The sequence below is a fragment of the Westerdykella ornata genome (assembly GCF_010094085.1).
Source record: "Westerdykella ornata strain CBS 379.55 unplaced genomic scaffold EI97scaffold_12, whole genome shotgun sequence".
Lineage (NCBI taxonomy): Eukaryota > Fungi > Ascomycota > Dothideomycetes > Pleosporales > Sporormiaceae > Westerdykella > Westerdykella ornata.
In genome coordinates, this window is record NW_022986862.1 from 27,981 (window position 1) to 52,474 (window position 24,494).

Below are 24,494 nucleotides of genomic sequence, written 5' to 3' on the forward strand. Positions count from 1 at the left end.
TCTCCATATTCAAGAGCTCCATAGCCTCACTGGTCACACGCTCCTCCAAGGACTGGTTCTTCTTCTCCAACTTTGCAACCTTCTCTTGCTCTGCGAGGAGATCGCGTTCTAGTCCCGCAATAACGTCCTCACGCTCGGTAATTTGCTCCTCATGGATCTTCGCGGTTTCCTGGGCAGTCTCCTCCTGGCGACGGACCACGTCGTTGAGTGCATTACGCTCATTGGTCAGATCCGTGACGGTCGCTTGGAGAGCATCAATCTCGACCTTGGAACGGGCCTCTAGAGCTGTATAGCGCTGTACTAGTTCGTCCAGCTGTGCGTTCAGGAGCTCAATTTGCTGCTCGCGATCGGCTTGAAGTGTGGATCTAGCAATCTCCAGCTCTTTACACTCCTGCTCAAGCCGCTGAAGCTGTGCTTCAAGATCCGAGATTTGAGTGGTAAGGTCCGCTACCTCCTGCTCAGCCAGCTGCCGCCGCTCAGTTTCTGATTCTAGGGATTCGTTCAGCTCATTCTCACGAGCCTGAGACTCCTCCTTTAGCTCGGCCAGCGACGTCTCCCGTTCCTGCTGAACCTGGAACAACTTGGAGCGCAACTCATTCGCCTGCACACCCAAGTTGTGAAGCTGCGATTCCTTGGCTTCAATCTCCTTGTTTGCATCTGCGAGGTCGTTTTCGGTCTGTTGGCGCTGAGCTCGCTCGGCAGTCAGATTCGTACGTAGATCCGCAAGCTCCCTCTCCAGATCAGCGAGGTTGTCCTGGAGGTTCTCAATGGTGTTGGCACGCTCGTACGCCGTCTCGGCGTTTTCGTCACGCTGCTGCTCTGCATCGGCACGTGCAGCAATTTCCTGCTCAAGTTGTTGCTGAAGAAGGTCTGCTCTTTCCGAGACATTCGAACACTTGCTAGTCAGATTGTCGATGCTCTCTTCTAGAGCGTCGATGTCTCGATCTTTCTCCAGAAGTGCCTCCTCGGCTTCAGCGAGAGCTGCAGCTTCTTCCCTGCAACGATTCTCAAGATCCGCAACTGTCTCCGCGTGTTCTATTTCCATACTGGCGATGCGGTCGGCATGGGTCTGCTCCAGCGTCTGGATGGCTGAGGTAAGATGCTGGACTTCCTCACGATATTTGTCCATGGCGGAATTAATGCGCTGGATGGCGGTCTCCTTATCCTCGAGGTCATCCGTAAGTCCGTGGATCGTGGCCTCATTCTCTTTCAGCAACTCGCGCTGACGTTCCTCCTCCTCCAGATGTCGAGTGATTTCGTCGGCCTGATCCTGGATTTGACGCTCCTGCTTGGCATTGACTTCTTGAAGCTTCTTGACTTCATCTTCGAGCTCGACGTTGCGATCATTTTCATTCGCAAGAACGCCCAGAAGAGTCTCATATTGACCCTGAAGGATCGTAGTCTTTTGATTGAGCTTCTCGCTGAGTAGCGTCTTCTCGAGGAGTTCGGCATTCATACCCTTGAGCTCTTCGATGAGCTTCTGGAGGAGATCGGCATTGTTGAACCCAACCGTAGAGCGCGAAAACAGCTTTTCGTACTCTTCACGTGTGTCTTCTAGAATGTGTCGAAGGGCAATGAGAATCTCTGCAGTAGACGACCCAGCCTTGATGAAGTCCAAGTTCTGCAGTTCTATCGTTATGCACCGGAGGGCACCCTGCGCATCGGCCAGACGGCGCATGAGCGACTCAATCTCCGACTCATATCGCTGAACTGCTTTGTCGGAAATTCTATCTGGGATATCGATGGAGACGCTGGTTTGGGAGGTGTCGGCCAGCGTATCGCGCGTGGTTTCAGGCTGGGATGATAGCGAGTCGACAGTAATCTGGCTTGCCTCCAGGGCTCGAGAGGCGAAGAAGCCATTCGGAATTGGTGACGCCCGCATCTTATCTTCCGGAATTGCAAGCTCATCAGGATCCACAAGCAGGAGGCCTTGGTTCAAGTCTTCGTCCTCGTCATCCGACACGTACGTGTCAGCTTGAGCGAGAATGGTGGTATCGGGACTGTAGATGGACGAGTTGCGCAGATTCTCAATTTCCTGCTGGGCAGCCGCAAGCTGGTGGCGGATATCCTCGGTTTCGTCTGCGGAGAGGGCAAGGTTCCCCAAGCGGCTCGCTTCAAGCTGATATTCTAGTTCGCTGATACGAGCTTCCCTCTCCTCCAGCTGACGCTTGACGTCCAGAAAGGCCTTGCGGAGCTTAGCATCCCGCTTCTTGTGATCCTCGATGTCGTTCATCTCCTCGCTAAGGTGGTTTCGGCGCAGGCGGAGGCGGGCATGGCGATCCAAGACGGCCTGCAAAGGAGCAAATTGTACCTCGTTACCCTCTTCGACATCGTCCAGCGCGGTTGCATGAAGCTTCGCCGGCATGGACATGCGAGGACGGCGCGAGGTCCGAACCGGCTGGCTGGCGGCGGCGGGCAGGCCATGATCGTCGGGGTTCTCTTCGTGTGTTGTCAGGGGTTCGGAAAATCGGCGGCGGGTACGCTCAACGTTTGAGGAGACGAGTCTGATGGTGTCGATAGGCTCCGACGGGGAGACGGGGTCTTCTACTTGGACCTGGACATGTTTTACGCGTTTGCTGGAGCTCGCCTCAAGAGGGGGCGAGGCGCGTCGCTTCATTGGGCTGGTCGGGGCGTCGAGAGAAGCTGCTTTGCTCTTGCGGCCTTTACGGCGACGGGAAGGCTCGCCGGAGCCTTGTGAGTGGGAGGCCAGGCCGCTCAGGCGGGCCATGGTGGCTGGGGAGTATGAAGCTGCGCGCTCGTCTCGCAGACCGACAGGGTAAATAAATGTCGAGCAATGCGAGAAGCTTTGGGTGTGAGCAAGACACGTAAGTAAAAAGGTTCCAATGCAAGACAGTTGGATTCAAAATGACAACCGAAAAGCCAAAAATGGGATGCCGAGGGTGGGGTTGGGAAGTGAAGGAAAAAGGCGTGGTGGGAAATGTGGAAATGTGGAAGTGTGGAAATTAATGGAGGAGGTTGGCAGCCTGGGGGGCGCTTTGCTACGTCAGTTCTGGGTCATGGCACGTGCGCCTGAAATACTCCAGCTCCACCTGGGCACAGTATGAAAAACATTTCGGTCTCCTGTTCCACCATGAGTGACGTCTACGTGTGTTATTGCATTGGTAACGTGACTTCTTGCTCTGATCGGACACAGTTTGGAGCAACAGTGAATGTTTTACATCACGTGCACCGCACGACATTGCCGATGGACTGCTTCCCCCATGGCAACTCTTCTCTTCTCAGCGCACCTCCTCAACGGCGCAGGGTTTCCGTTGAAAAGGAAACATACTAAGGACGCTAAACTTTTTTTAGGCCATCTAAAGCTCTACGCATTACTAGTTACCGTTCCTGCAACCAACCGTATCCTGCCCGCGGACATGAATAATGTCCTTCGCATACGGATGAAGCAGAATCGCCCTCCTCTGAACATGGCCTTCACGCTTATGCTTACCACGAGCATTCCCCCCTCGCTTATGGACACCTTTGCAGTCCAAATCTCCAAGATTGAGCACCTCACTCGCCTACAACTCTCAGTCCAAGCTTCCGTGGGCAGCCCTTAAACATCTCATTCGGAAATCTCAAATGGAGCCTGGGCCCACATGTCTTGGCTGCTTACGACAGGCCAATTTCCTTACCCTCCTTTCGTCCCAACTTTCCATCATTGCACCATTACATCACCTTATATACTAGCCCACATATACCACTAGCCGCCATGCTTGTCTCGGACGAACATCACAAATCCGCCGTTGCGGACATCGCGGAAAAAACACGCCAGTTTCATCAGTCGAGGACTCCGTTCCGCATCTATCATGGCTCCACACTCTCCACACGGGTTTCGGCTCGAAAACGGGACCAAATCATTGACGTCAGCGCCTTGAACCGTGTCATTCATTTTGATGAATCCCGCAAACGAGTCCTCGTGGAGCCCAATGTGCCAATGGATGCTCTAGTCACTGCAACCACAGCCCACGGCCTTCTTCCGCAAATCGTCATGGAGTTGCCCAACATAACTGTTGGAGGCGGCTTTTCGGGAACCTCTGGAGAGAGCAGCTCCTTTCGCTATGGTCTTTTTGACCGCACCATCAAAGCTGCCGAGATCGTGCTTGGTAACGGCGACGTGGTCTGGGCTTCTGAAGACGACCCGGAGACCCGCGAATTGCTACTTGGCTGTGCTGGGAGCTGCGGCACTTTGGGTATCATCACGCTCTTGGAAATGCAGTTGGTTGAAGCGAAGAGCTATGTGGAATTGATTTACATTCCTGTTTCTAGTGTCCAGGAGAGTCTGAGGGTGCTGGAGGACGCTGAAAAAGACCCTTCAGTTGATTATATGGATGGGATACTGTTTTCTATGAACAGCGGAGTTATCATGATTGGAAGACTGACAGATACCCCTCTTCCGGAAAGGAAGCCACAAACATTCGACAAAGCAGCCGATCCGTGGTTCTATCTACATGCGGAAGCCATTCTCAAAAGGACACTACACGGTAACACGCCCTACAAGGAAACTATTCCGGTAAAGTCCTACCTCTTCCGCTATGACCGCGGCGTTTTCTGGTCAGGCCTGCGAGCATTCAAGTATTTCATGACCCCATTCAACCGCTTGACACGCTACCTACTTGACCCTTTCATGTACACTCGCACCATGATCCACGCCCTCCATCGTTCTGGTCTCTCCTCCCAAACCATCATCCAGGATCTCGCCGTTCCTTACCGCAACGCCGAAGATTTCATCCGGTGGACGGACGAACGCACAGGATTGTGGCCGTTGTGGTTGTGTCCTGTGAAACCCTCACCTCCTGACGCCAAGAACTTCTCAATGGGCAAGAACATCGGGCAGGATATGCTGCTAGATGTTGGGATATGGGGAATGGGTCCCCGAGACCCACACGAATTCATTCGGCTGAACCGCGATTTTGAGGCCAAAGTGGAGGAGCTTGGGGGCTTGAAATGCCTCTATGCGCACGCCTATTACACGGAAGACGAGTTTTGGCGCATATACGATGAAGACAGGTATATGGCTTTGCGGCGGAGGTGGCATGCGGAGTCCTTACCATCTGTGTACGATAAAGTAAAGGTGGACTTGAAGGGCGTTGCCGGGGGTGAGGAAGTCCACCGCAAAGAATCCTGGGTGGAGTGGGCGAGGAGGAGGATTTGGGATATCTATCCATTGGGAGGGTTATATGGAATCGCGAGCGCAACGAAGGGACTGTTGGTACAGAGTGACTTTCTGTTGAAGAAATAGATGTATACGCCTTTCTTCCCGGTTCAACAAGCACAACTCCGCCCTCGGATGGCCCTCTTTCGGATCGCTTACACTGGGGTAGACACTGGGTTTTGCGAAAGCAGAGCCGTTTGAACCCAGATTTGCCCCAGATATTCCCACGTACATATGCGGCCATGCGCTGGACTCTACTTCGAGGTGAGAAAGCGTGTTCTCCTAGACTCTATTTACTACAAGGCAATGGGTGACTAATAGTTAAACGCTGTGCTTCGTCAGCACTTGTCAGGCACAACTCATCGCATCACCATGAGGCTCCACGCTTCCATCTTGCGCAACTCGAATCTATCCGCGCGTGCTCACCAAGCTGCCCGGCTAACATTTTTCCGCCTTTGTCAACCTATCACAAACGCATGCGGGCCCTTTCGAGGCCGTTACCTCTTACCAGCACGCGGGTATCGTTGGTGAAGATCCATATTCCACAGGGGATACCTATCTCCAAAGCCTGACAAACAACTTATCAGCAGCCCTCCTTGGCGCGGGATTCCCAGTCGCCTACCCTGATGAGTAAGACAGGGTCTTGCTTACAATGCAGAGCCGCTCCACCTTAGATTGCAGACAATACTCCGTACGATGTCAAACGAGTCGCTACGGGACTGGATCTCGGATCTAGGTCTCGGGTACCCAATTGGCCGCAGAGCGGTAGTATGCTCTTACCTCTGGCACAGTTTTTATCAAAGGCCGCTTTGGGAGTAGGGCAGTGTAACTTCGCGGCAAGGTCTAGGCTTGAGTTGTATACGCCACGACTGCGGCGGCGCCAGTCCCTGAGAGTCTGTCTTCCTTACGGCGCTGGTGTCTCCGGGATAAACCCAAAACCGCATACCAATACATTGGCTGCTATCCGATGAGTGTCAATTGTTTCTCAGACGTAGGCCTTTGTCGGGGATTTGCAATATGCAGAAGAGAAGGGTGCATGGGACGTATAGGAGCAGATGGAAAAGTATAAGACGAGGACATTCCTGGCCTTTGGGACTGTATCCTATCCAGCCTCCAGTTCCCAGTTTCTCGGAACAAAAGCACCACTGTGGAAACACGAAAACCAGCCTTTCAAGATGAAGTTCCTTTCAAGCATTGCCCTTGTGGCCGCCGGCCTCTCCAATGCCGTTTGCGGAGATGGTATATGTCGGTCCGAGACTCTGCTCAACTCTTCTAACACCCTGTAGCTGTTCCATGGGAGCGTCTGGACAAGAACAATTCCGTAAGTAGAATTTCTCCAGCTGACCGAGAAGGATCACGGCTCAGACACGCAGGTCCTCATTGTTCTTGATCTCCAAGTTGGTCTCTATCACACGGCTCGAGATTGGGATCCGACGCTGTACCGGGAGAACATTCTCGCCCATGCAGCGCTGGGCAAGCTGTTCAACCTGCCGACCATTCTGTCCACCTCGGCGGAAACTGGGCCGAATGGCCCGTTGCCTAAAGAAATCTTGGAGATGTATCCTGATGCTCCCCTCATCAAGCGCAACGGCGAAGTCGAGTACGCTTCCCCACACACTTCAAACATCTTTTCAACCCTGCTAACATTGGCACTAGTGCCTGGGACAATGCCGAATTCCGCGAAGCCGTCAAAGCCACCGGCAAGAAACAGGTCATCGTCGCCGGCATCACGACCGACGTCTGCACGGCGTTTCTCGCCCTCTCCCTGCGTGCCGCAGGCTACTCCGTGTTCGCCAACATTGAGGCTTCAGGCACGTACACGCCGCTCGTGCGCGACATTGCCAACTCGCGCATGCAGCAGGCGGGCGTGCAGCTGGTGAGCTTGTTCGCTATTGTGTGCGACTTGATGCGCGATTGGAGGAATACTCCTGGTGCCAAGGAGGTCCTGCCATGGTTGGATAGGTATATGCCGGTTTATGGGTATATTGCTAGGGGTCATGCCGCAGCGGTGGAGAATGGGACAACTATTCCTGGTGAGGCGGAACTGATCTAGGGAACCCGTGGATGGCGGGGGAGCATAGAGAGGCTATTGGGAAGGAAGAGGTGACGTTAGAGGGGAGATGAGTGTACGAGAGTAAGGAGGAAGTTTAGCCAATACCGGGATCTGCATTGAGAGCATCGCGGAGCCGACGGTACGCAGTTTATTATGCATCGGTTGTGAGGTGTCAAAAATCGGAAGGTAGTGCACACTAAGTAGCCGCGTTTACTGCACGACACATATATATAAACGACGTCACTTCCGGTTTTGCTTTGGACAATGCTCTTCTTAACCTAGATATTACCTTAGGGTGCAATTGCATAGATATGTAGATAAGAAGCTTCTACTTACGTAGATGCGGCAGGTGTTGCTATTTAGCTAGGAAGTTGTGACTAAGTCCCCTGCATAGGTTGGTCATTATATAGGGTTGGCATGACTTCCCTCGAGCCTCAGCTGTGGAGGATCTAGAAGCCTACCTTAGGTTCTTCTATCGCCTCAACATCTTCTACGCTTTATTCTGACCTTAGTCTTTGCGGCGCCGGTGCTTCACATAGTAGAACAGTTCCGCGTAAAAGGATAATCAATACTGCCTATACATGCAAAGCGCCCAAGCCCATGCGTGCCTATTTCATCGTCCAAGGTCATAGCCACCTCGTTTGCAGCAACCTCTCCTCAGACCTCAACATCAACCTCTCAATCTCGTCCAGCCCCCTCCCCGTCACCTCACTCCTCTCCATCCCCGCCAACAGCTGCAAACTCCTCCGGATATCCGCCAGCAACTCGCTACGTCCCGCATGTCGCGGAAGAAGCCATCGCTGTCGACACAAAGGACACGCATGGCTCCAAGCGTGGTTTTGGCGGATAGACCGCTCCACGCAACGGCGACCCAAAACATGCTGGCATGGCCCACAGTTTATTATCCTGAGGGGATACTCTGGGTCACCTTCGCCAATGTCGGGATGGGTGCACTGTTCACTGTAAGTGTATGGTTGCAAGCATATGGGGCAGTGGTCTTCGTCTTCGGGCAAGGATGCAAGTGGAACGGGTTCCGTATGGCGGGAGAGGAAGTTCTGGATAATGAATTCTGGGATCCTGTCTGGCATTGCGATGCGAGTCAGATATGTTATATTCTTTTCGAACGAGGAAGATGTATTATCATGAATGGGAAGTGGCTCTGATGGTTTTTTGAGTGCCGGGAGGGGAAAGAGAAGCGGTGGGAAACCCCTTTTATATTCGGGAGGCACGTCATCATCATGCATGCGACGTACATGACATTCAATCCGGTCTACGCATGGCATTGTCGCTGAAGTCACCACTGACCAGCTGTCACAATTCACATACTGCCTACATCCTCATTTCACGTCTGGCCGAACAGCCCCGTGCACTTATTCTGTGGGCTGGGTTACCTGTTCGCCGCAAGTTACTGAACTACAATCTGTTCAGGTCATTGGGAAATGGGCTTCACGGCTGGTTACATCTGAACAGAGGCGCTGTAGAACCGGTTACAAGCGCGATCATATCCATGCGCCTGCTAGCTGTTCAGTCGGATGCAGAAGCCTGCAGTAACGTCACCTCTGCTGGATAACCCTCATCAGAGCAAGCCTCGTGCGCCAGTTCCCTACAATCCGATCCAGATCCGCCACAGTGAAACATTTTGCAAGGCCTCACCCACCTTCCGTATAGAAGCGATGGCATCGAACTTTGTAGATTGTAAAACCGTGACGAAACTATTGGGACATGCGACTAGTGAGTATTTCACAAGAACTTGAGATACTGGCAGAGAGGCTTTGTGATATTCATTAGATGCTGATATGGAAGTAATTGTGGAGAGCATGCATCGAAACAGAGACATGTATATGACTCCTGAGTGTGCTTGAGAGGTTTGGAAAGCCTAAGACTTGCTGCCTGGTTGGGACGTCTCTGGCCGCCTCATGATCTGCTCAACCCGTCATGCGTAGCACTTGAGGGAACGCGCGCCCGTGAGGGAACTACCCGAAATGGTTGCATGAGTGCTGCTCGCAGGTCTGCATCATCTCCTCCACTCCCTAGTTGATTCCATAGATTCTCAACAGCATTCTCAACTTCCTGTACCCGTAAGGTGAGCCCATCCCTCGCTTCATCAATGTCAAGAGTTAAGAGCATCCGCTCCAGGAAAGCAATCGCCCTGTTGAGCTTTCCTCTATTGTCAAGTCGATCCTGCCGCTGCACATCTGGGAGTTCTTCCCTCTCTTCCGGCAGCTCCTGCTGTGCGGCACGAGGTGTTGCTTGTGAGCCAGTCAACCGCAAAAAGTCCGTCCTGGGCTGCACGGCAATCCCCGTCGGAGCCATCTCGTGAACAGAGTAGACGTATGTCTGCGGAGGTTCTGGAAAGTAGTTGAAGACCTCCCGTTGCTCAGGACCTCTCCCGGGCAGGTTCGCCACCTCCCTATTCCTCGCCGTTAACCTTACCGCCTGAGGAACCTCTATTCTCACAAAGTCCACTCCTTCTGCGGATCTAGTATCGGCCATTAAGTCCCCAGCGTCTGTAGTGACCAACTCTACACCGGCCCCGATTTCCTCATCCAGAACCGCTTCTTCATGGTCGAACCACTCCTCTCTACAGGTAGGGCACTTTGTGCAGCACGGTCCTCCGCTGCGGAAATGCATTTCGATGCAGCGGCTGCCAAAGACGTGCCTGCATCTACTTCTGGGATGCTTACTCCGCACCGAGACGGGATATTCGCCGGCGCCGCCTAGATTGGCCGTAGTCGTCGCACCTTCGAAAGTGGAGGTCCAGAGCAGACCATGAAGAGGACTGTAGATGAGCTGCTGGGCGTAAGGCTCGAAGCAGATTGGGCATGCGCGGTCGGTGGGGGGGAGGTCGGAGGGAACGAGACCGGTGAGACGCAGGGTGTAGTCTTGGATTTCTCGATCCGTGGGCATGGTGGAGGGGTCAGCGCAGATTGTACGCGAAAAGTTTCGGGAGGAGGCGTGCCCCGCACATTTGAGCGGTATTCGAAGTCTAGCCGTTTGAGAAGGGTGGTTCCGGGGTTTGGCGTATTCACGGTATGTGTGAACGGTATGAGGTCGAAGTGACGTAGAGTCTGATTCACTGTCTGTGAAGTGTTTTCGGCCTCGTGGTGGCCATGCTCATGGCAACCTTGGAAGGACCGTCAATGTGTGCTAAGTCCCTGGGACTGGATATGTCGTTGGCGTTATCGATTTGCTTGCATTCGCCTTTCTCGTTGTCGAGAAAGCCGCAGCATGTCGCTCTGTGAAAGCGATGGAGCTGGTTGGACGAAAGCGTCGTCTCACATGTCAACCAAATCGGTTTTCTGTGAAACGCGAAACGGTTTCGATTGAAAGGCTTGTTCTGACTTCGTGCCCCTATGCCTGCTCGCAGTTCAAATCTCGTCATGGAGAAATGCTTCTGCTTGACCCTAGGGGCACCGTGAATGCTGCGACGTGATGGGACAACAAGCATTGGCCCTATATGTCGCAATTGGCGCTTCCCCAGGAGCTTTTAGCAATACTCTGTACGCATTCCAACTAGATGTAATTCCATGCGCAGGATGCTTTCCCGTGATGGTGTATGCTGGATTAGCTCCACGCTGAGGAGAGGCAGAGGAGACGCCGTGATAGCTATAGGGTTAACTGCCAAGACTTTACCACTGGGGAAAGCGAAGGAAGCATCATCGCGAACAACCACTCATTCCACGACAACGCATCGCCCGTCACGATACATACTGTAGTCCACTACCTGTTCTCGCCGACGAGAATGCCACCATGCAGCCGTGCCAGATACGGAGATGCCGCACCGCTGACCACACTGGAGCAGCACTTCCACCTTTCACCAGCTTTGTGTTGAGACTCCAGGGCTCGCGACAACAGTACGATTGAACCACTGCCTTTGTCGTGCAGTGCGAGCACGTACTAACTTGACGACACCACATCTACCAGCTCTTCTCGCCGTTCGTAGGGCTTGTTTCGGTTTCAAGGCGTATTAATCGTGCGCACGTCGATAGATCCAGCCTGGAGGTGTGTTTGTCGTCTTCCATGTGGTTTTCACTACGCTGGCTGCTTTCTCCAACAAATACATAGATCAGCTCGACACCTGCCGCATTGGTCGGGTCCATGTCATTATTCAGGGTTGCGCGCGGGGCGACCATCATTTCCGAGGGTGTGAGCTTGGACCTTGGTGATGGACTATTGAACACTGGCCCTGGTTCCTGGAAGAGAGTCCAGCAGAAGAACCACTTGCTTGATGGACGATAGACAACCGGCGATCCGATGTTGATCGATGCGAGCGACTCTGCGAGCCTCGAGGAGCCCGGGGAAGCGCCATCGTCCCTCTTGCGACATTATCACAACGGTCCACATGATCGTCCAGCTTCTTCTAATAAGGTTTTTCCATCTGTCCAATTTTCGTTGACGGCTGGGCTGCGGCAGTGCGACCTCCTTTCATCAGCCCGTTACCAGGGCAGATGCTTTGGACCCTTGGCCGATCCTCCCCGTTCCTTCAAAGTCCCCCATGGACGCCCGGTAGTGGCTTTCTCAAGAGATGGATGAAAGTGGAGCATGGGCAAACACCGCAACGCCCCAGAACACGACGTGGACCTGATGGCATATCGCCCGGGAGCAAAGTCGTGGAGGGCTTCGGTGAATATCGGTACTTCTGGACAGGAGAACAGCATGGTCATGGTCATTGACCAGTCCAATAATGGTGGACCCCGGTGGGACAGCCCGGTCAGGCACCGCACGTTGGTTGGAGCGCTACAAGGGAACTGAAACGGCGTTTGCTGGGGCATGGTGCAGCAGCCAGCCAGGGCGTCCCCTTTGCCATCATTGGGCAGTCCGTATTCGAGCCCCTGACTGCACATTCACGGCCCGCAAGCGTTCATTTTTAGTCGTTCGCTTACTGTTGCTCTCGACGTGCCTGTCTGGCCGCTGTGCGCCCCCTGGGCTTTGTGCCTTGTGCCTGTCTCCAGTGTTTCTCCCCTCTCGACGAATCGCGACGCATGCCCTGCTGCCCAGGGCCAGGTGGCAGGACACGCGCCTGGGCCTCGTGTGCAAATGAAAGGAGTGCGTCGCTGCAAATGGACGAGATCTCGGCGAGCCACACGGGCGGAGATGATGCCCTGCTCCTCCTTATAAAAGCGCCTGGACGGTCCCCCCGTCGCGGGCTGTCACAAGTCTGCGACTTCGACAACCACTCGTTCACCTCGAACATCACGCTCCTTTGAGTTCCTTTCGGGACTGTACATTCTTTTACAGCACTGTTTAGAACAACAACTCCACCACCACCAGCGAAACCACCACCACCCCTATTCGCTCTCTCTGTCGAAGCCCTCCAGACGACCCTTTCACACACTTAACAACTGTCACTATGGTTTCCTTCAAGACTCTGTCTTTGCTCGGCCTCGCCAGTTCCGCCATCGCCGCTCCCACTGCCGGACGCCCCGGCCACAAGAAGGTCGTATGGCATACCGTCATCCACACTGAATATGTCACTATCTATCCCGGCAAGCCCACTGCTGCCCCCGCGCAGCCCACGGAGCAGAAGGCCCAGCCGACTACCACCCTCGCCTACCAGGCACCGCCGCCTCCCCCTCCTCCCTCCTCCACCAAAGTCGTTGTCGTGACCCCGACACCGGTCGTCAAGGAGCCCGAGTACCAGCCTCCTGCCAACGCCGGTTACATGGCCACTGTTGACGAGTGGCGTGGCAAGCTCGGTCTCGCCAAACTGGCCGTGGACGCACAGCTCGAGGCCAACGCTCTCAAGACCTGCAAGGACGGCAACGGCCAGATGGTCCACCAGCTCAACCCCGGAACCATGGGCCAGGTCCTCGCTCCCGGCGGTCCCGAAGACTTCTACCACGTCTTCGTCGGCGGCTGGCTCTGCGAGCGCCCCGACATGCCCGGCCTGAACGGCGTCTGCGCCGAGGCCTCCAAGGGCTGGTACTACACCAGCACCGGCCACGCGGATATCCTCGTCTCGGACAAGTACAAGACGATCGGCTGCGCCAACTACAACGGAATCTGGTCCTGCGATCTTGGCTATTGACAGGCATACGTCGCGGCCATGGATGAATTTGACGGGTTGCAGAGCAACGGAAATTCTGACTGTGATCGCAGCAGAACTGGGGATGCTTATGTGAAAAATAGCTTGGAGATTTTATCTAGCCTCGATCGGCAATGGAGAGATTTCGATCTCGATGTCCTTCCCTTCTTTGTTCGGTCCTTGTTTTGCTTCTGAGCCTAGGCTCACCTTCGCTTCTTGCGCCTTGGGCCTGCGCACTGTGCGGCGGCTATACCGGTAGTTGTAGCTGTTGCAATTTATGCCTTGGTGTGATTCCGTGTGAGTCGCGCCTTTTTTATTTGCCTGTGTTGCTTGCTCTTTTGCCTGTGCGTGCTGTTGAACACCGTCCACTGCGGAGACGGGTGATTGTGATGTGGCTGAATTTTCGCAATGGTGAGATCAGGGCTCCGTGAGTGTCCGCTCTGACGTGATGACGGAGTTGGAGAGACAATTGTCTTATAAAAATAATCAGTGTGCATATGATGGTGGCTGACGGCTGACTGGATGACGGGTGTTTCTTGCATATTGCTGATGGTTGTTTGCGGATAGGCCCAGTGGTTTGGGTTGATAGGGTAGGGTATTCGGTTAGAGCAAAAGTCTCCTCATTCATGTCAATCTATGCTAGATACATCCACTCCAAGGCGCACGCAACCCAGGAACTTTTTACCTCTGCGGATTGAGATACCGGACGAGAGACTGTTCGTTCGTACGTCTTCGCACACTCCTCGCAAGAGACTGGACTACATAACGGTAGATTCTGTCGGGCAACACGATCCGCCTTCGTACCCAATCACCTGGGTGGATGCAGTGTAGGGAGGCAGATCACATCTCTACAGTCACGAAAGCTAAACCTCTTCTCTCTAAGTGTTAATTTAGCATTCAAGCATGGAGGTGTTATCCCTCCATCTATCTTGAATTGACTTCGCTCTAGTTGCTACTCCCCTATTCATGGTGTCTCTGAAGTTCACTTCTGAATCGGAGCAGAGAAAGCATGGATATGGACAAGGTTTCTTAGCTCCAAGGAAATAACTGGACACAAACATATGGAGCCCCTATCCAGACGACGCACCATAAACTGAAGTCCAGAATAGGAGCCCAGGGACTGAACACCTGCAATTACCAGCCTCTTTTGGTTTTGACGCTTTGGTGTTGACTCGAGTTCTGTTGGACGACCCGCACGTTCTCCATCCGAGTCCATCATGTTTAATACGCTGGAACAGACCTGTCGCTTTAACCTCCGTGGCAAGATTACACGTAGTAGTTCTGAGCGGTATCTCCATAATCTATTTGACTAACATTCCAGGATTTTGTATTCGCCCAAATCCTCTCTCATCGCGGATTTCCCGGCCAGGTTATACTCAAATGTCCAAGTGTGCCTTCTGAGCCACCACCTCGTTATTCTGCCACCTTTCACTTCACAAGCCCCTCACCTTTTAGGCCAGCCACTCCAATTTACTTCCTTACTGCCTGTACCGCCTGCACCTTCTCTTGAAATTTCATCATCATATCTTCCAGCCCTTCTTCAAATTGCTTCCACCCATCGGTCCCCATCACCCAGCCACAGTTCTCCTCAATGAACCGCTTCAACTTGATACTCACCAGCATCTCCCAAAGCACCAACCCCTCATCAGTGTGATACTTCAACCACATCGCCCTCGGCCTCTCCCGCCTATGCAACTCAGCCAGCACGTCCTTCAGCACCTGCGGCAAATTCGGCGACTTGTCAGCAGGAATGGCTTTCGAACTCGTCTTCACACCTCCGGCCTGAGCTTGAACAAGGGACGCCGGGATGGAACCGAACTGTGACGCACGCGCGCGAGCAAGCGGATTGACTTCCGCCGCATTCTCCGCTTCCTTCCTCGCCACCGTACGAACATACTCCTCGTTGAAGCAGGTATAGATTGTGTTTTCGATGACGGCGCAGTCCGCTTCGTACGCTTCCCTAGTATTGGTAACGATCATGTTGGCGTCGTTGTCGAAGTAGTTGCGTTGGAGAGCCGGGTTCTCGATCGGGAGGAGTCCGGTTCGTGTGGCTAGCGTGAGCATGGAAATGCCTTCCCATTCGAAAAGGACGACGCCGCAGGTTAGGCATCTCGCTCGGTCGGAGTGGTTGGCGCTGGCTCGCCAAATGAGACACCGGTAGTGAACCCAATGGCCGCAGGGAGTGAGGGGGAGGAACGTGGATCGGATGGGTGGTTTGTCCCACGCGTAGCTGCAGATGGGGCAGATGAGGTCGGGTTGAGGCGGTTTGTCGTGCAAGTGGCGGCACTGGAGGAGGAGGGCGTCGAGGTAACGAAACATGGTAGGGAGAGGATGTAGCGGTGAGGAAGGGGCGATGGGCTGCAACGTGACATTTCCGGGACAGTCTTGAACAACAGATGTCCTAGCATATGATTTCCAAGTATTTCCATTGCGGACGGGATGATCTACCCTCATCGGGACGGTCTGATGGCCATCTGCTTCGGCGCTCGCGGTCTTCATGGTCGGGGGATCTGAGCTTCTCAAGGTCGCGGCGGGTGGAGTTTGAGCGGCACCATGTGGGCTCTTCCCCGTCGATGAGACAGGCGCGACAACGACGGCGGGAGCGGAGTTGACTATAGAGGGCGAACGGTGTGGAACGGCCTGGCTCGTCAGAGCGTTGCTCTCTCCGTGTGCAAGTGCGAGTCGCGCCAGATGAGCTGCTGCTTGTCCACTGATGGGATGACCTGAATCCATGTGGTTAGAGTTAAAGGGGTACATTTACGCTCAAGAGCCGTGAGAACAGTTGAGGTTGTTGTAAGGAGTGAGATTGGAAAGCGTGATGTTGAAGGTGTGAGGTTGCAAGTGGGAGCTGGGAGGTTGGACGATGAGCAAGCAGGTTGCGTTGGCTCTGTCTTATAAAACTCTGAGGTGAGCGCGGATAGCGGTGGAATAGCGGTAACTGTGAAGGTACTAATATTTATGTAGGTTATTACAAACTGTCTTCAAATGCAGGTGAATCTACCTTTTCGGAGGTTAGACGAAGTGAAGATGCGTGAGCAGAGAGTGAAAGACATACTTAGTCCGACCTTGGGCAAGGCCTTCTCACCTTCACCGAAATAACCTTACGGACACCGCCTTTTCAATTTTGAGTATCATCGGACGTTCATAAAATAGGAGAGTACGTGATTCGCTATGGAGCATTCGTACATGTTAAGCCCACAGCTCTCTACGAAGCTTGCACCCAACGGAATTTGTATGAGACCCGGATATTTAGCGGATAGTCAGCAGTTGGCTAACCTTCATCAACTCCACGCTGATTTAGGCATCTTAGGACCTGTACGAAAACCAGACCAAGCCAGCGGCTTTCTACGAAGCATTTATGGTTACATACATCAATTATCGTACGTAGGGACTCTCTGATGTAGCCCTTTGCACGTAGTAGTACCCATTTGGATTGGAGCTTCTAGGGAATCCCTCATGTCTTAAACATTGTAAGCGTGTAGACAAGCTTCCTTTACCTTCGTTTCTAATATCAGTCACGCAGAAAACGCCAACTACGTCGTTCTACAGTGCATATATATATTACTGCACGTGTTTCCCCAAGTGTTGTACCCACTGCCTTTTTTTACTCATGCGTGCTTCAATTCTTCTCGGACCCATCGAAATCTCGGGTTGATCTGGGCACGAGTTACTCCCGCACAAATCTGCTCAAGCTCGGACGACGGCATATGATGGTACAATTGACCACCCCGAACGTGAGTCCCAACAAGTGAATTGGACTATGATCCTATGAGAACATGTGTAGTCATTGGGAACACAATGTTCGCACTTTCATACTGGAAAGCATTGTGAATTTGAATCATCATCCAGAAAAGCGCTCATTCTACACTTATAGCGAGGCACATTATCAACGTATAAGATATGTCTAAACATTGTACAGAGCATGGAACAGCGTCAGGTTCGCCTACATATACTGGCGCTTCTGCGCACTCAATTCTATTCCCCAGACCGATTCAATCGAGGCCTTGAATCATAACCCAAGGTCAGACCGTTGCACAACCGCCGACGTTCGAGTTTGTACGTATTTCTCAACCTTACAAGTCTTTCGAGGCAAGAATCCCGCAAACATGGATGCTCCATACTACCGCGACGTTGAGCACCTCTTCAGCGAGGGCGTGACAAACCACCTCTCGCCTCCTGGAGACGAGACCTGCTGTCCCCTCTGCCAAGAGACGTACGCGTCCGATGAGTCCGAACTGATCGTGATTACCAAGTCGTGCGTTCGGCCCCATGCTTTTCACGCGAAGTGCCTCCTGACATGGCTGCGTGTTCACCACAACAACACCTGTCCCACCTGCCGCAACCAACTCTACGGCACGCAAATCCGAGGTGAGTCCACCCATCCTCTCCGCCCTATAGTCGACGCAATGATCAGTGCTCAAGGACTGGATGTTGCCATGGGACTGCCCCCTCCCTACACCCAGCATCTCCCCATAGCTAGGGTCGCCGCCGCCTTTAGGGCAGGTGCTGATGCATGCGACCGCTTATTTGAGGAACACACTCGCCGCATGGATGCAATGATGCAAGCTAATACCAATGTGCAGTCTGCTCGCGTTGCCCGGGTCATCGCGCAGGAGAAGGTCAAGTCGATTCGCCAGCGCAACCCCCACGCGGCGGCTCACCTGCGAGCTGCAGAAGAGGAACTTCAGATGTACACCGAGATCCAGGACAAGTTTCAGGACGACTACGAGAAAGCGGTGGAGGAGACGGAGCGCGTCCTAGCGGAGTTGTGTGCGGCTCGCGAACACTATGAAGATGCCCGTGATGAGTTCATTCGGCTGCGCGACGAGGAGTACTACGGTGAACTATATCACTAGCCCGAAGACAGCGTACATCCGGAAGTCACGGTGGCTTAAAGGTAGGTACGGGCTTACAGATCTATGTTCCTGCATTGAATGTCAGAAGACTCCGCCAAATCGCTTTCCCATGACGAGGGTCTTCAGTAACCCCTGGGCATCATCGGCCTCGATAGACTGGTGTTGGAACACTGCCACTACTAACACCAAGCAAGTAGAATTTCATAGGTCTTTCTGAAACTGTCTACATGTGTAGGCAGCAACCAATACAATTTTTTCCTTTACAAATACTAAGTTTCGATAATCCGTGACTAAGGTGCGTTTCACGGCTCTGTGCGAGCATGCAGCAGAGCTCCGCTAAATGTTTAGGTATAGTAGCACCACCCTCACGCATCAAAATAGGGGCAGCGCGCTAGGAACTAGACAATTCCTGTCCGGGAATTTGATTCACGGATAGTTTTCTGCTAAAAGAGCGCTTTATAGTGAGTTAGTGTTATGTACAAGTATGGCGGTGGTTTGGCGCAAGTGGACCGTGCAGGGGTCTCAGACTTTTGACCTACCTGGGAACAGCCCCGACGCGAACCTACAGACTGGAAGTGTCTATGAGACGAAGATAAGAACCTCGAAGAATGGCACTTACATGACAGAATACATGTTGCTCCGTCCCATGAAGTCCGTCCTTGGATCCGGTTGAGCTACTTCTATGCACAAACCTTGGAACATCCGAAAGATCACCGCCAGTCTACCAGGTTGGAATGGCAATGATATGTCCTATCAACGGTATGTGTGATTTCTCAGCAATGTGTAACGAAGGTATGATCAACCTGGCACATGTTGAATGTTATCCATTCGGGTATCAAACAATAACCTACTATACAGTTGATTGCGAGCATATTCCTGTTTAACGTTCAATCATGGAAGGGCCCGCTTCTGGCACTTTTCTATGCTGTTCCTCCCTTTCGGAATCAACCCTCCAGAACATCGATAGCACCGCCAACCAAATGCAAACTTCCAGTAATAAGCACAGGGACTTCGAGGTTGGAACTGCCATCTGCTCTCCATTCCTGTGCTTGTTTCCGTGCTTCTTGTATAGCATCTTCTATGGAACTCTTGATACTGACAGTGGCCGTCGGATCAATCTCGCTCCACGCCTTGCCAAGAGCTTTTTGGACCGACAAATCGTCAACTTCGGCTTGGTTTGTGTTAATGGATACCAAATCCGGCTTGAAACCCGTATTGTAAGTTTTGTTCGTGCAGAAGATGACGTGGGAGAAAATACGCGACGTGTCAATCCGGTCAGATCCTGAGCGACTTCCCGCGATGAGCGCATCATTCAGAGCTTTCACCAAAGCATTAGCATCTCGCGTCTGTTGGTTGAAAATGAGGATACGACGGGGAGAGGTTTGCGATCCCGATGGGGACGATATTTGCTCCGCAAACCATTTGCCTGTTTCCTCGATGCTTTCGAGCGTGTGGCCGCCATCGAGGTACCACGCAACGCCACTTTCACGCCGGGTCTCGCATCTCCCTGGCCACTTCACTTGTTCTAGGCCGCGTACAAACTCTGGAGGGAGCGGGATGGGATTTGACGACAACGGATCCGAAATGGACGTATGACCTAGACGACGGAGATGGACTGCGGCCGCGGCGATGGCCACGGAAGCGTTGACCTTCTGGAAGGCAGCTGAAAGGCCCAGTTTCACCTCACCGCTCGCGAGGGCCGGATGGACATCAATGACATGAAGTATATTGCCCTTTTCTTCAGCACGTTGGCGTAGGACTGCGAGTGCCTCCTCCTTTTGCGGAGCTGTGAGTGCAACGCTTCCAGGTTTGAAAATCCCGGCTTTGTGCCACGCTATCTCTGGAAGGGTGGAGCCAAGCATCGCCGTATGATCGATGCCCAGGCTCGTTACAGCCGTCACAGTGGGGTTTGTGAGGATGTTTGTGCTGTCGTACTCCCCGCCGATGCCGCACTCTATTACCGCAGTATCGACACCCTCTTCTAGATACGCATGTAGTGCCATGAGTGTCAGATAGCGGAAGTACACCGGCTTTGTTGGCGCATCCGCGGGGGTGTCCGAAGTCTTTGCCGCGGCCTCCAATCGGTCCCAAACCTCGAAGAAATATTTTGCAAACTTCTCTTCAGATATAGGCTCGTTGTTGATCTGTATCCTTTCTCGTACGCTGCGAAGGTGCGGCGAGGTGTACAGTCCAATCTTGGTGGGACTGTTGGGGGATGAAGGGACGGACGGAAGATACTGGGCGAGGATGGATGAAATGAAAGCGCTAGTGGACCCTTTCCCCTTCGTACCAGCGATGTGTATGGGTCTTATCCGGTCGAAATCAGAGGGCTAAGGTCTCCGATCAACTCTGTACAATGGCTTCAACAAGGGAGGCGCACACCTTGTATCCAATCTTCCGACACCACTCTATCATCTCAGGGATAGCCTGTTTATTCATCCCCTTTCCGGATTTACGTATGGCATCTACAATTGAGAAGTTCGACTGTAGAGTATTGAGCGCCTCGACGGCGGCCTGAAGCTGTTAGGCTTGAGCGTATCCGGTGCAGACTTTCACATACGGCATAATCCCGCTTCGACATGGTCGCGGGGCCTGAGGTGCAGTAAACTCTATAGTATCTGGAGCAAGAATGGAGGGTCCGGCAGCGTCTCCGCGATAGCAACAGCAACATGAGGGGTTTGGGACTTAACTTCGCTCTGGAGGTTTTCCGAACAGTTCTCATAATAATTACTCCGGCCCAATGACGCAAGTGCACGGACCATCACCACCAGAAAGTCCGTCGCGATAGACACTTAGGCATCTTCGTCAGGTTCAAACAACAAAACGACATATGTCGTCACATGGGAAATAGAGTTTCGACTGGAATGTCTTGATTGCAGCAGGTAGGAAAACGGCAGATGATGTCGCAGATCTTCTCTTCGCATTCCCACTTCTTGCCACGCTATCCGATTGCTGTTTGCAGAGTGTTTCTATTCTTCAATCAAGAGTTGTTTGTGGCCGCCCGGGCAATCATGCGAATGCCGGCCCAACATTTAATGAGATGCCGCCACAGAAGGATGAGACAAAGGCCGTTCCTCGTTGCGCTTCTCCTACGCTTTGTCGACAATTCGTCCCTTGTTTGGTAGCACAAGGGATTCCCAAATACAGCCACACTGAGTCTTTGTTACCCATCTGCAGCCCATTCCAAATGACTCAAAAGCAAAGAAAAGTTTCCAACCCTACTGCGTACTTATGACCCGTCAAAGCCCAAATGCTGGCAGCTCGCTAGGAATCAGTTGCTAGAAACTGACTGAACGTTTCTATCAAACACTGCAAGAAAACCGATCTTCTACACCGAGAAAATGCAATCGACTACCACCATTATATCCATCATCCTCTCCCTCATGCACCTCATCACCATGACAGCCGCCAGTCCTCTCCGCTCAACTCCCGCGCAGAGTCCAAGCCCCATCGCTATCTTCCCAAAACGGGGCCTACCCGGCGGAGTCTACATTTGCACCGGTCCCGATTTCACCGGTTACTGTGGTTGGAATGACCCCTCAAGCCAATGTCGCATTCCCGGCACCGGCGTCCAGACACCTCGCTCCATCGGACCCGATGAAAACGGAACTTGCCTGCTGTATAGCAGAGGAGGCTGTACTGGGACTATTATTGCTTCGCTCAGGTACCCAGGGCTGGGTTCGGGTGTCCCGGAATTTGCGTCGATGCGTTGCTTTGCGGATTCCCACAAGGGTGATGGTCCACCAGCATAGGGTATAGGGGAGTAGAAAGCACAAAGACGGCGTAATATGCGTTATGAGTCTTACGAAATCCCTCGACATGAATTCAACGAAATGAGAGAAATTTCTTCCTTTATTATCATGCACTTATTTTCTTGATTTTTCTGCTAAGTTCCCTCCACTCATATGTGCCCTCTAGGTAGTACATGTGGCAAACATTGTTGGCAAAACAATATTGCCCCAACTTAACGTACCCCTAAATAGCAAAAGGTTCCGTCAACGACGTCGTAATCCTGTCCGAATAGGAGTAAGTCAAACAGGAGATAATTGCAATGCAAACCCCAACATATTGTACTGTACACATTGGTTAACGCACGTTTTACAGATTACCACCGGTGATGTACAGCTTCGCTAACCCGCCAAATACGTACTCCAAGTGCAATCCTTCTCTCGTGTCTAGGGATTCTGTGGGTGTAAAGTTTTATCGCCTGATAGGTCTCCAGAGACGTCATATGCTGGTAGTCTGGATGCTTCACCACCTGGCGCGAAGACTAGTATCATGCAACAACCTGCTTGCTAGCATGAGGACGCCGCCGAGACTCAGAGTTGCTCCCTATTGCCCCGTTAAATCAAAAATCCACTAAGAGGCAACCCACTTACAGCATAGAGTATCACCCCCTGGTAGCCTCCTTTTGTGTGATCCGTGATCAACAACCCTCCCACGGGCGTCCCAACGACACTGGAGAATGCAACGAGACTATAAAAAGCCCCAATTCGGCCCCCAAGTTTCTCATCGGGCGATATCTGGCCAACCGCCGAGGGAACAAGCGCTACATATGCTCCGGAGAAGAAGCCGAAGAGTATCGCGAAAGCAACGAGAATGGTGACGGTTGATGACAAAGCCCACATTGTGCAAAGCAGACCTAGGATAAGTGCCATGTGGTATAAAACGTTGAGGCGGCCGATTTGATCGCCCATGAGACCTCCACTGCACTGATCAGCACGTATACGGAACATGGTGCGTGGAGAACTCACAGAATCATGCCCAAAATGCTAGTACCGTTAATAAGGGGCAACAAGTATCCCTTGATTGGTGCGGTTGGATCAATAATCATACAATATGTCTCTGGTGTCATGAGTGGAAGCTACAGATGAAGACATTGTGTAACAAACCAATGTAGTAGTTGGGTATCCAGATTCCCACGTTCGCGAACCAGGCCCCTATAGCGAGAACCAAATACCGTCTATCTTGAAACCCTCCGAAATCAACAAGCGAGTGAAAAATTCCGCGAAGCGGTTTTCTCGCGTGCTTGCTTGTTGAGATGGCTATGGCAGTGGAGTAACACATTCTAGAGGACGGTTAGCGCCTGATCCATGGTCCAGGGAAGCTGGGAAAACCTACGCCACCTTGAATGAGGCTAGCCTTAGTGACCAAGAGAACCCAACTTTTGGGACTAATTGCGATAACATCAGAGGAAAGCATACACCACCCAGTGCACAGCCTCCTATGACTATAGCCATAGCAAAGGCACGACGCTGTTTGAAGTGCTGGCCAGCCGCCACCAGCGCTGGCTGTGCTCCAAAGGCGATGGAGAGGCCCATGAATAAACCCTGGACAAGAAAGGCTTGCCAAAGAGGACCGTGGTTGATGTATGAGAGAACTATCATTGAAGATACAAGTCCAAGGCCTGACGCAGTGTAGAGATACTGCAAAATGCTGTCAGTCAACGCCATCATCAGTCACACGGATCCTACTTTGACGTTGTAAGAGTCGCATAGAGCTCCAGATATGGCGCCTAGTATGTTCGTGAGCATGATTTGAAGGGTCCCAATAAATGCGATGGTGGATGGCGGTACGTTGTGGAAGGCATAGTTCTGATAGTAGTTTTGAAAGAACCCGAAACTATTGATAAGACCGAAGGTGGAGTAGTTGACCAGGAACGAACCAGCAAGAGTGAGCCAGGCTTGGGCCCCACCTTCTGGGCCTGGTTGGGGTTTGAGAGGTTCAATGTCCGTCGTACTGTGAAGCTCACGCTTGGATATGGTGTCATGGGACATTGTGGGGGTGAGAAGAGACATCGTGGTGTCCAGGCGGAAACATAGCACTGCTGGCAACACCTGTCAAGGCTTTATAGGTATCTCCGCATCTCCTGTCGCGGCCAAGACACTGGTCTCCAGGTTTTCGGCCATGTGAACGGTGTAGTTGTGATGAAATTGTGCCACTGTCCAGGTGGGCGATGTGGAACGGCGGAGAGCGCGCTATACCAGCACACCATCTGGCTGAGCATGTTCTGGCGGACTCTCACAATCCCGGTAGCAAATGCATTGAAGAGAAGTGGAGATACCCCGGTTGATTGAGACACTGCTCAGGTGTATGTGTTCGTAGCGGGAGGCCTGGAACGGAAGGGATCAAGCACACTGCGTCAACGCTGGAGCTTAGCTGAGGAACCAATCGATGATATTTTCGGCGTTGTATTAACGGGTACAAGCAGCGGATGTAGCCCGTTTTTGATAGACTGACATCAGCGTGTCGACAACTCATGCAGGAACAATGATGGGTCGAACATTTACGCGTAGAAATAGCCTACGTAGATGAATGTGCGACATCAGCCCGTTCACTTTCGGATCTCCAGCCTTCCATATCCAGACAAGGAAAAGGCTCATGGAATTGGGATTGGAAGGGCAT

The 24,494-nt window shown here is 52.6% G+C and overlaps 10 protein-coding genes across 10 annotated transcripts; 5 read left to right on the forward strand and 5 right to left on the reverse strand.

Moving 5' to 3' along the window:
• Nucleotides 1-3,712: 3,712 nt before the first annotated feature.
• On the forward strand, nt 3,713-5,242 carry EI97DRAFT_378389 (24-dehydrocholesterol reductase-like protein precursor; the record flags this gene model as incomplete). The annotated part of the gene is made up of 1 exon (XM_033795660.1): nt 3,713-5,242. One exon carries the CDS (start codon nt 3,713-3,715, stop codon nt 5,240-5,242), a length of 1,530 nt encoding a protein of 509 aa, XP_033653323.1.
• Nucleotides 5,243-6,330: 1,088 nt separating this feature from the next.
• Nucleotides 6,331-7,208, forward strand: EI97DRAFT_378201 (Isochorismatase hydrolase; the record flags this gene model as incomplete). Its single annotated transcript, XM_033795651.1, has 4 exons — nt 6,331-6,394; nt 6,442-6,476; nt 6,529-6,755; nt 6,812-7,208. The coding sequence occupies 4 exons, from the start codon at nt 6,331-6,333 to the stop codon at nt 7,206-7,208; spliced, it is 723 nt and encodes a 240-aa protein (XP_033653324.1).
• Nucleotides 7,209-7,834: 626 nt separating this feature from the next.
• Nucleotides 7,835-8,296, reverse strand: EI97DRAFT_442783 (uncharacterized protein; the record flags this gene model as incomplete). Its single annotated transcript, XM_033799777.1, has 1 exon — nt 7,835-8,296. One exon carries the CDS (start codon nt 8,294-8,296, stop codon nt 7,835-7,837), a length of 462 nt encoding a protein of 153 aa, XP_033653325.1.
• A 686-nt stretch (nt 8,297-8,982) lies between these two features.
• EI97DRAFT_55496 (uncharacterized protein) lies at nt 8,983-10,363 on the reverse strand. Its single transcript, XM_033802909.1, has one exon. It carries the CDS (start codon nt 10,113-10,115, stop codon nt 9,123-9,125), a length of 993 nt encoding a protein of 330 aa, XP_033653326.1. The 5' UTR covers nt 10,116-10,363; the 3' UTR covers nt 8,983-9,122.
• A 1,811-nt stretch (nt 10,364-12,174) lies between these two features.
• EI97DRAFT_433733 (uncharacterized protein) lies at nt 12,175-13,554 on the forward strand. Its single transcript, XM_033798449.1, has one exon. It carries the CDS (start codon nt 12,559-12,561, stop codon nt 13,234-13,236), a length of 678 nt encoding a protein of 225 aa, XP_033653327.1. The 5' UTR covers nt 12,175-12,558; the 3' UTR covers nt 13,237-13,554.
• A 1,212-nt stretch (nt 13,555-14,766) lies between these two features.
• On the reverse strand, nt 14,767-15,564 carry EI97DRAFT_355657 (uncharacterized protein; the record flags this gene model as incomplete). Its single annotated transcript, XM_033794902.1, has 2 exons — nt 14,767-14,943; nt 15,118-15,564. Coding segments are annotated over 2 exons (624 nt in total), but the record flags the coding sequence as incomplete, so codon positions are not given.
• Nucleotides 15,565-17,339: 1,775 nt separating this feature from the next.
• EI97DRAFT_458805 (uncharacterized protein) lies at nt 17,340-18,089 on the forward strand (the record flags this gene model as incomplete). The annotated part of the gene is made up of 1 exon (XM_033800941.1): nt 17,340-18,089. The coding sequence occupies one exon, from the start codon at nt 17,340-17,342 to the stop codon at nt 18,087-18,089; it is 750 nt and encodes a 249-aa protein (XP_033653329.1).
• An 803-nt stretch (nt 18,090-18,892) lies between these two features.
• On the reverse strand, nt 18,893-20,789 carry EI97DRAFT_433734 (bifunctional protein folC). Its single transcript, XM_033798450.1, has 3 exons — nt 20,650-20,789; nt 20,472-20,603; nt 18,893-20,419 (listed from the first exon to the last, which is right to left on the reverse strand). The coding sequence occupies exons 1-3, from the start codon at nt 20,668-20,670 to the stop codon at nt 19,034-19,036; spliced, it is 1,539 nt and encodes a 512-aa protein (XP_033653330.1). The 5' UTR covers nt 20,671-20,789; the 3' UTR covers nt 18,893-19,033.
• A 683-nt stretch (nt 20,790-21,472) lies between these two features.
• EI97DRAFT_378520 (uncharacterized protein) lies at nt 21,473-21,841 on the forward strand (the record flags this gene model as incomplete). Its single annotated transcript, XM_033795665.1, has 1 exon — nt 21,473-21,841. One exon carries the CDS (start codon nt 21,473-21,475, stop codon nt 21,839-21,841), a length of 369 nt encoding a protein of 122 aa, XP_033653331.1.
• Nucleotides 21,842-22,340: 499 nt separating this feature from the next.
• EI97DRAFT_378162 (MFS general substrate transporter) lies at nt 22,341-23,866 on the reverse strand (the record flags this gene model as incomplete). Its single annotated transcript, XM_033795648.1, has 6 exons — nt 22,341-22,421; nt 22,469-22,796; nt 22,844-22,934; nt 22,982-23,157; nt 23,211-23,515; nt 23,564-23,866. The coding sequence occupies 6 exons, from the start codon at nt 23,864-23,866 to the stop codon at nt 22,341-22,343; spliced, it is 1,284 nt and encodes a 427-aa protein (XP_033653332.1).
• Between the last annotated feature and the right edge of the window lie 628 nt (nt 23,867-24,494).

What these genes read in the sequence shown, in the direction of transcription:
- EI97DRAFT_55496 (XM_033802909.1), bottom strand. Translation starts at nt 10,115, where the DNA reads ATGCCCACGGATCGAGAAATCCAAGACTACACCCTGCGTCTCACCGGT.
- EI97DRAFT_433733 (XM_033798449.1), top strand. Translation starts at nt 12,559, where the DNA reads ATGGTTTCCTTCAAGACTCTGTCTTTGCTCGGCCTCGCCAGTTCCGCC.
- EI97DRAFT_433734 (XM_033798450.1), bottom strand. Translation starts at nt 20,670, where the DNA reads ATGTCGAAGCGGGATTATGCC. An exon ending in TGTCGAAGCGGGATTATGCC is followed by an intron (nt 20,604 to 20,649) that starts GTATGTGAAAGT and finishes TAACAGCTTCAG; the next exon opens with GCCGCCGTCGAGGCGCTCAA. An exon ending in GTCGGAAGATTGGATACAAG is followed by an intron (nt 20,420 to 20,471) that starts GTGTGCGCCTCC and finishes CGGAGACCTTAG; the next exon opens with CCCTCTGATTTCGACCGGAT.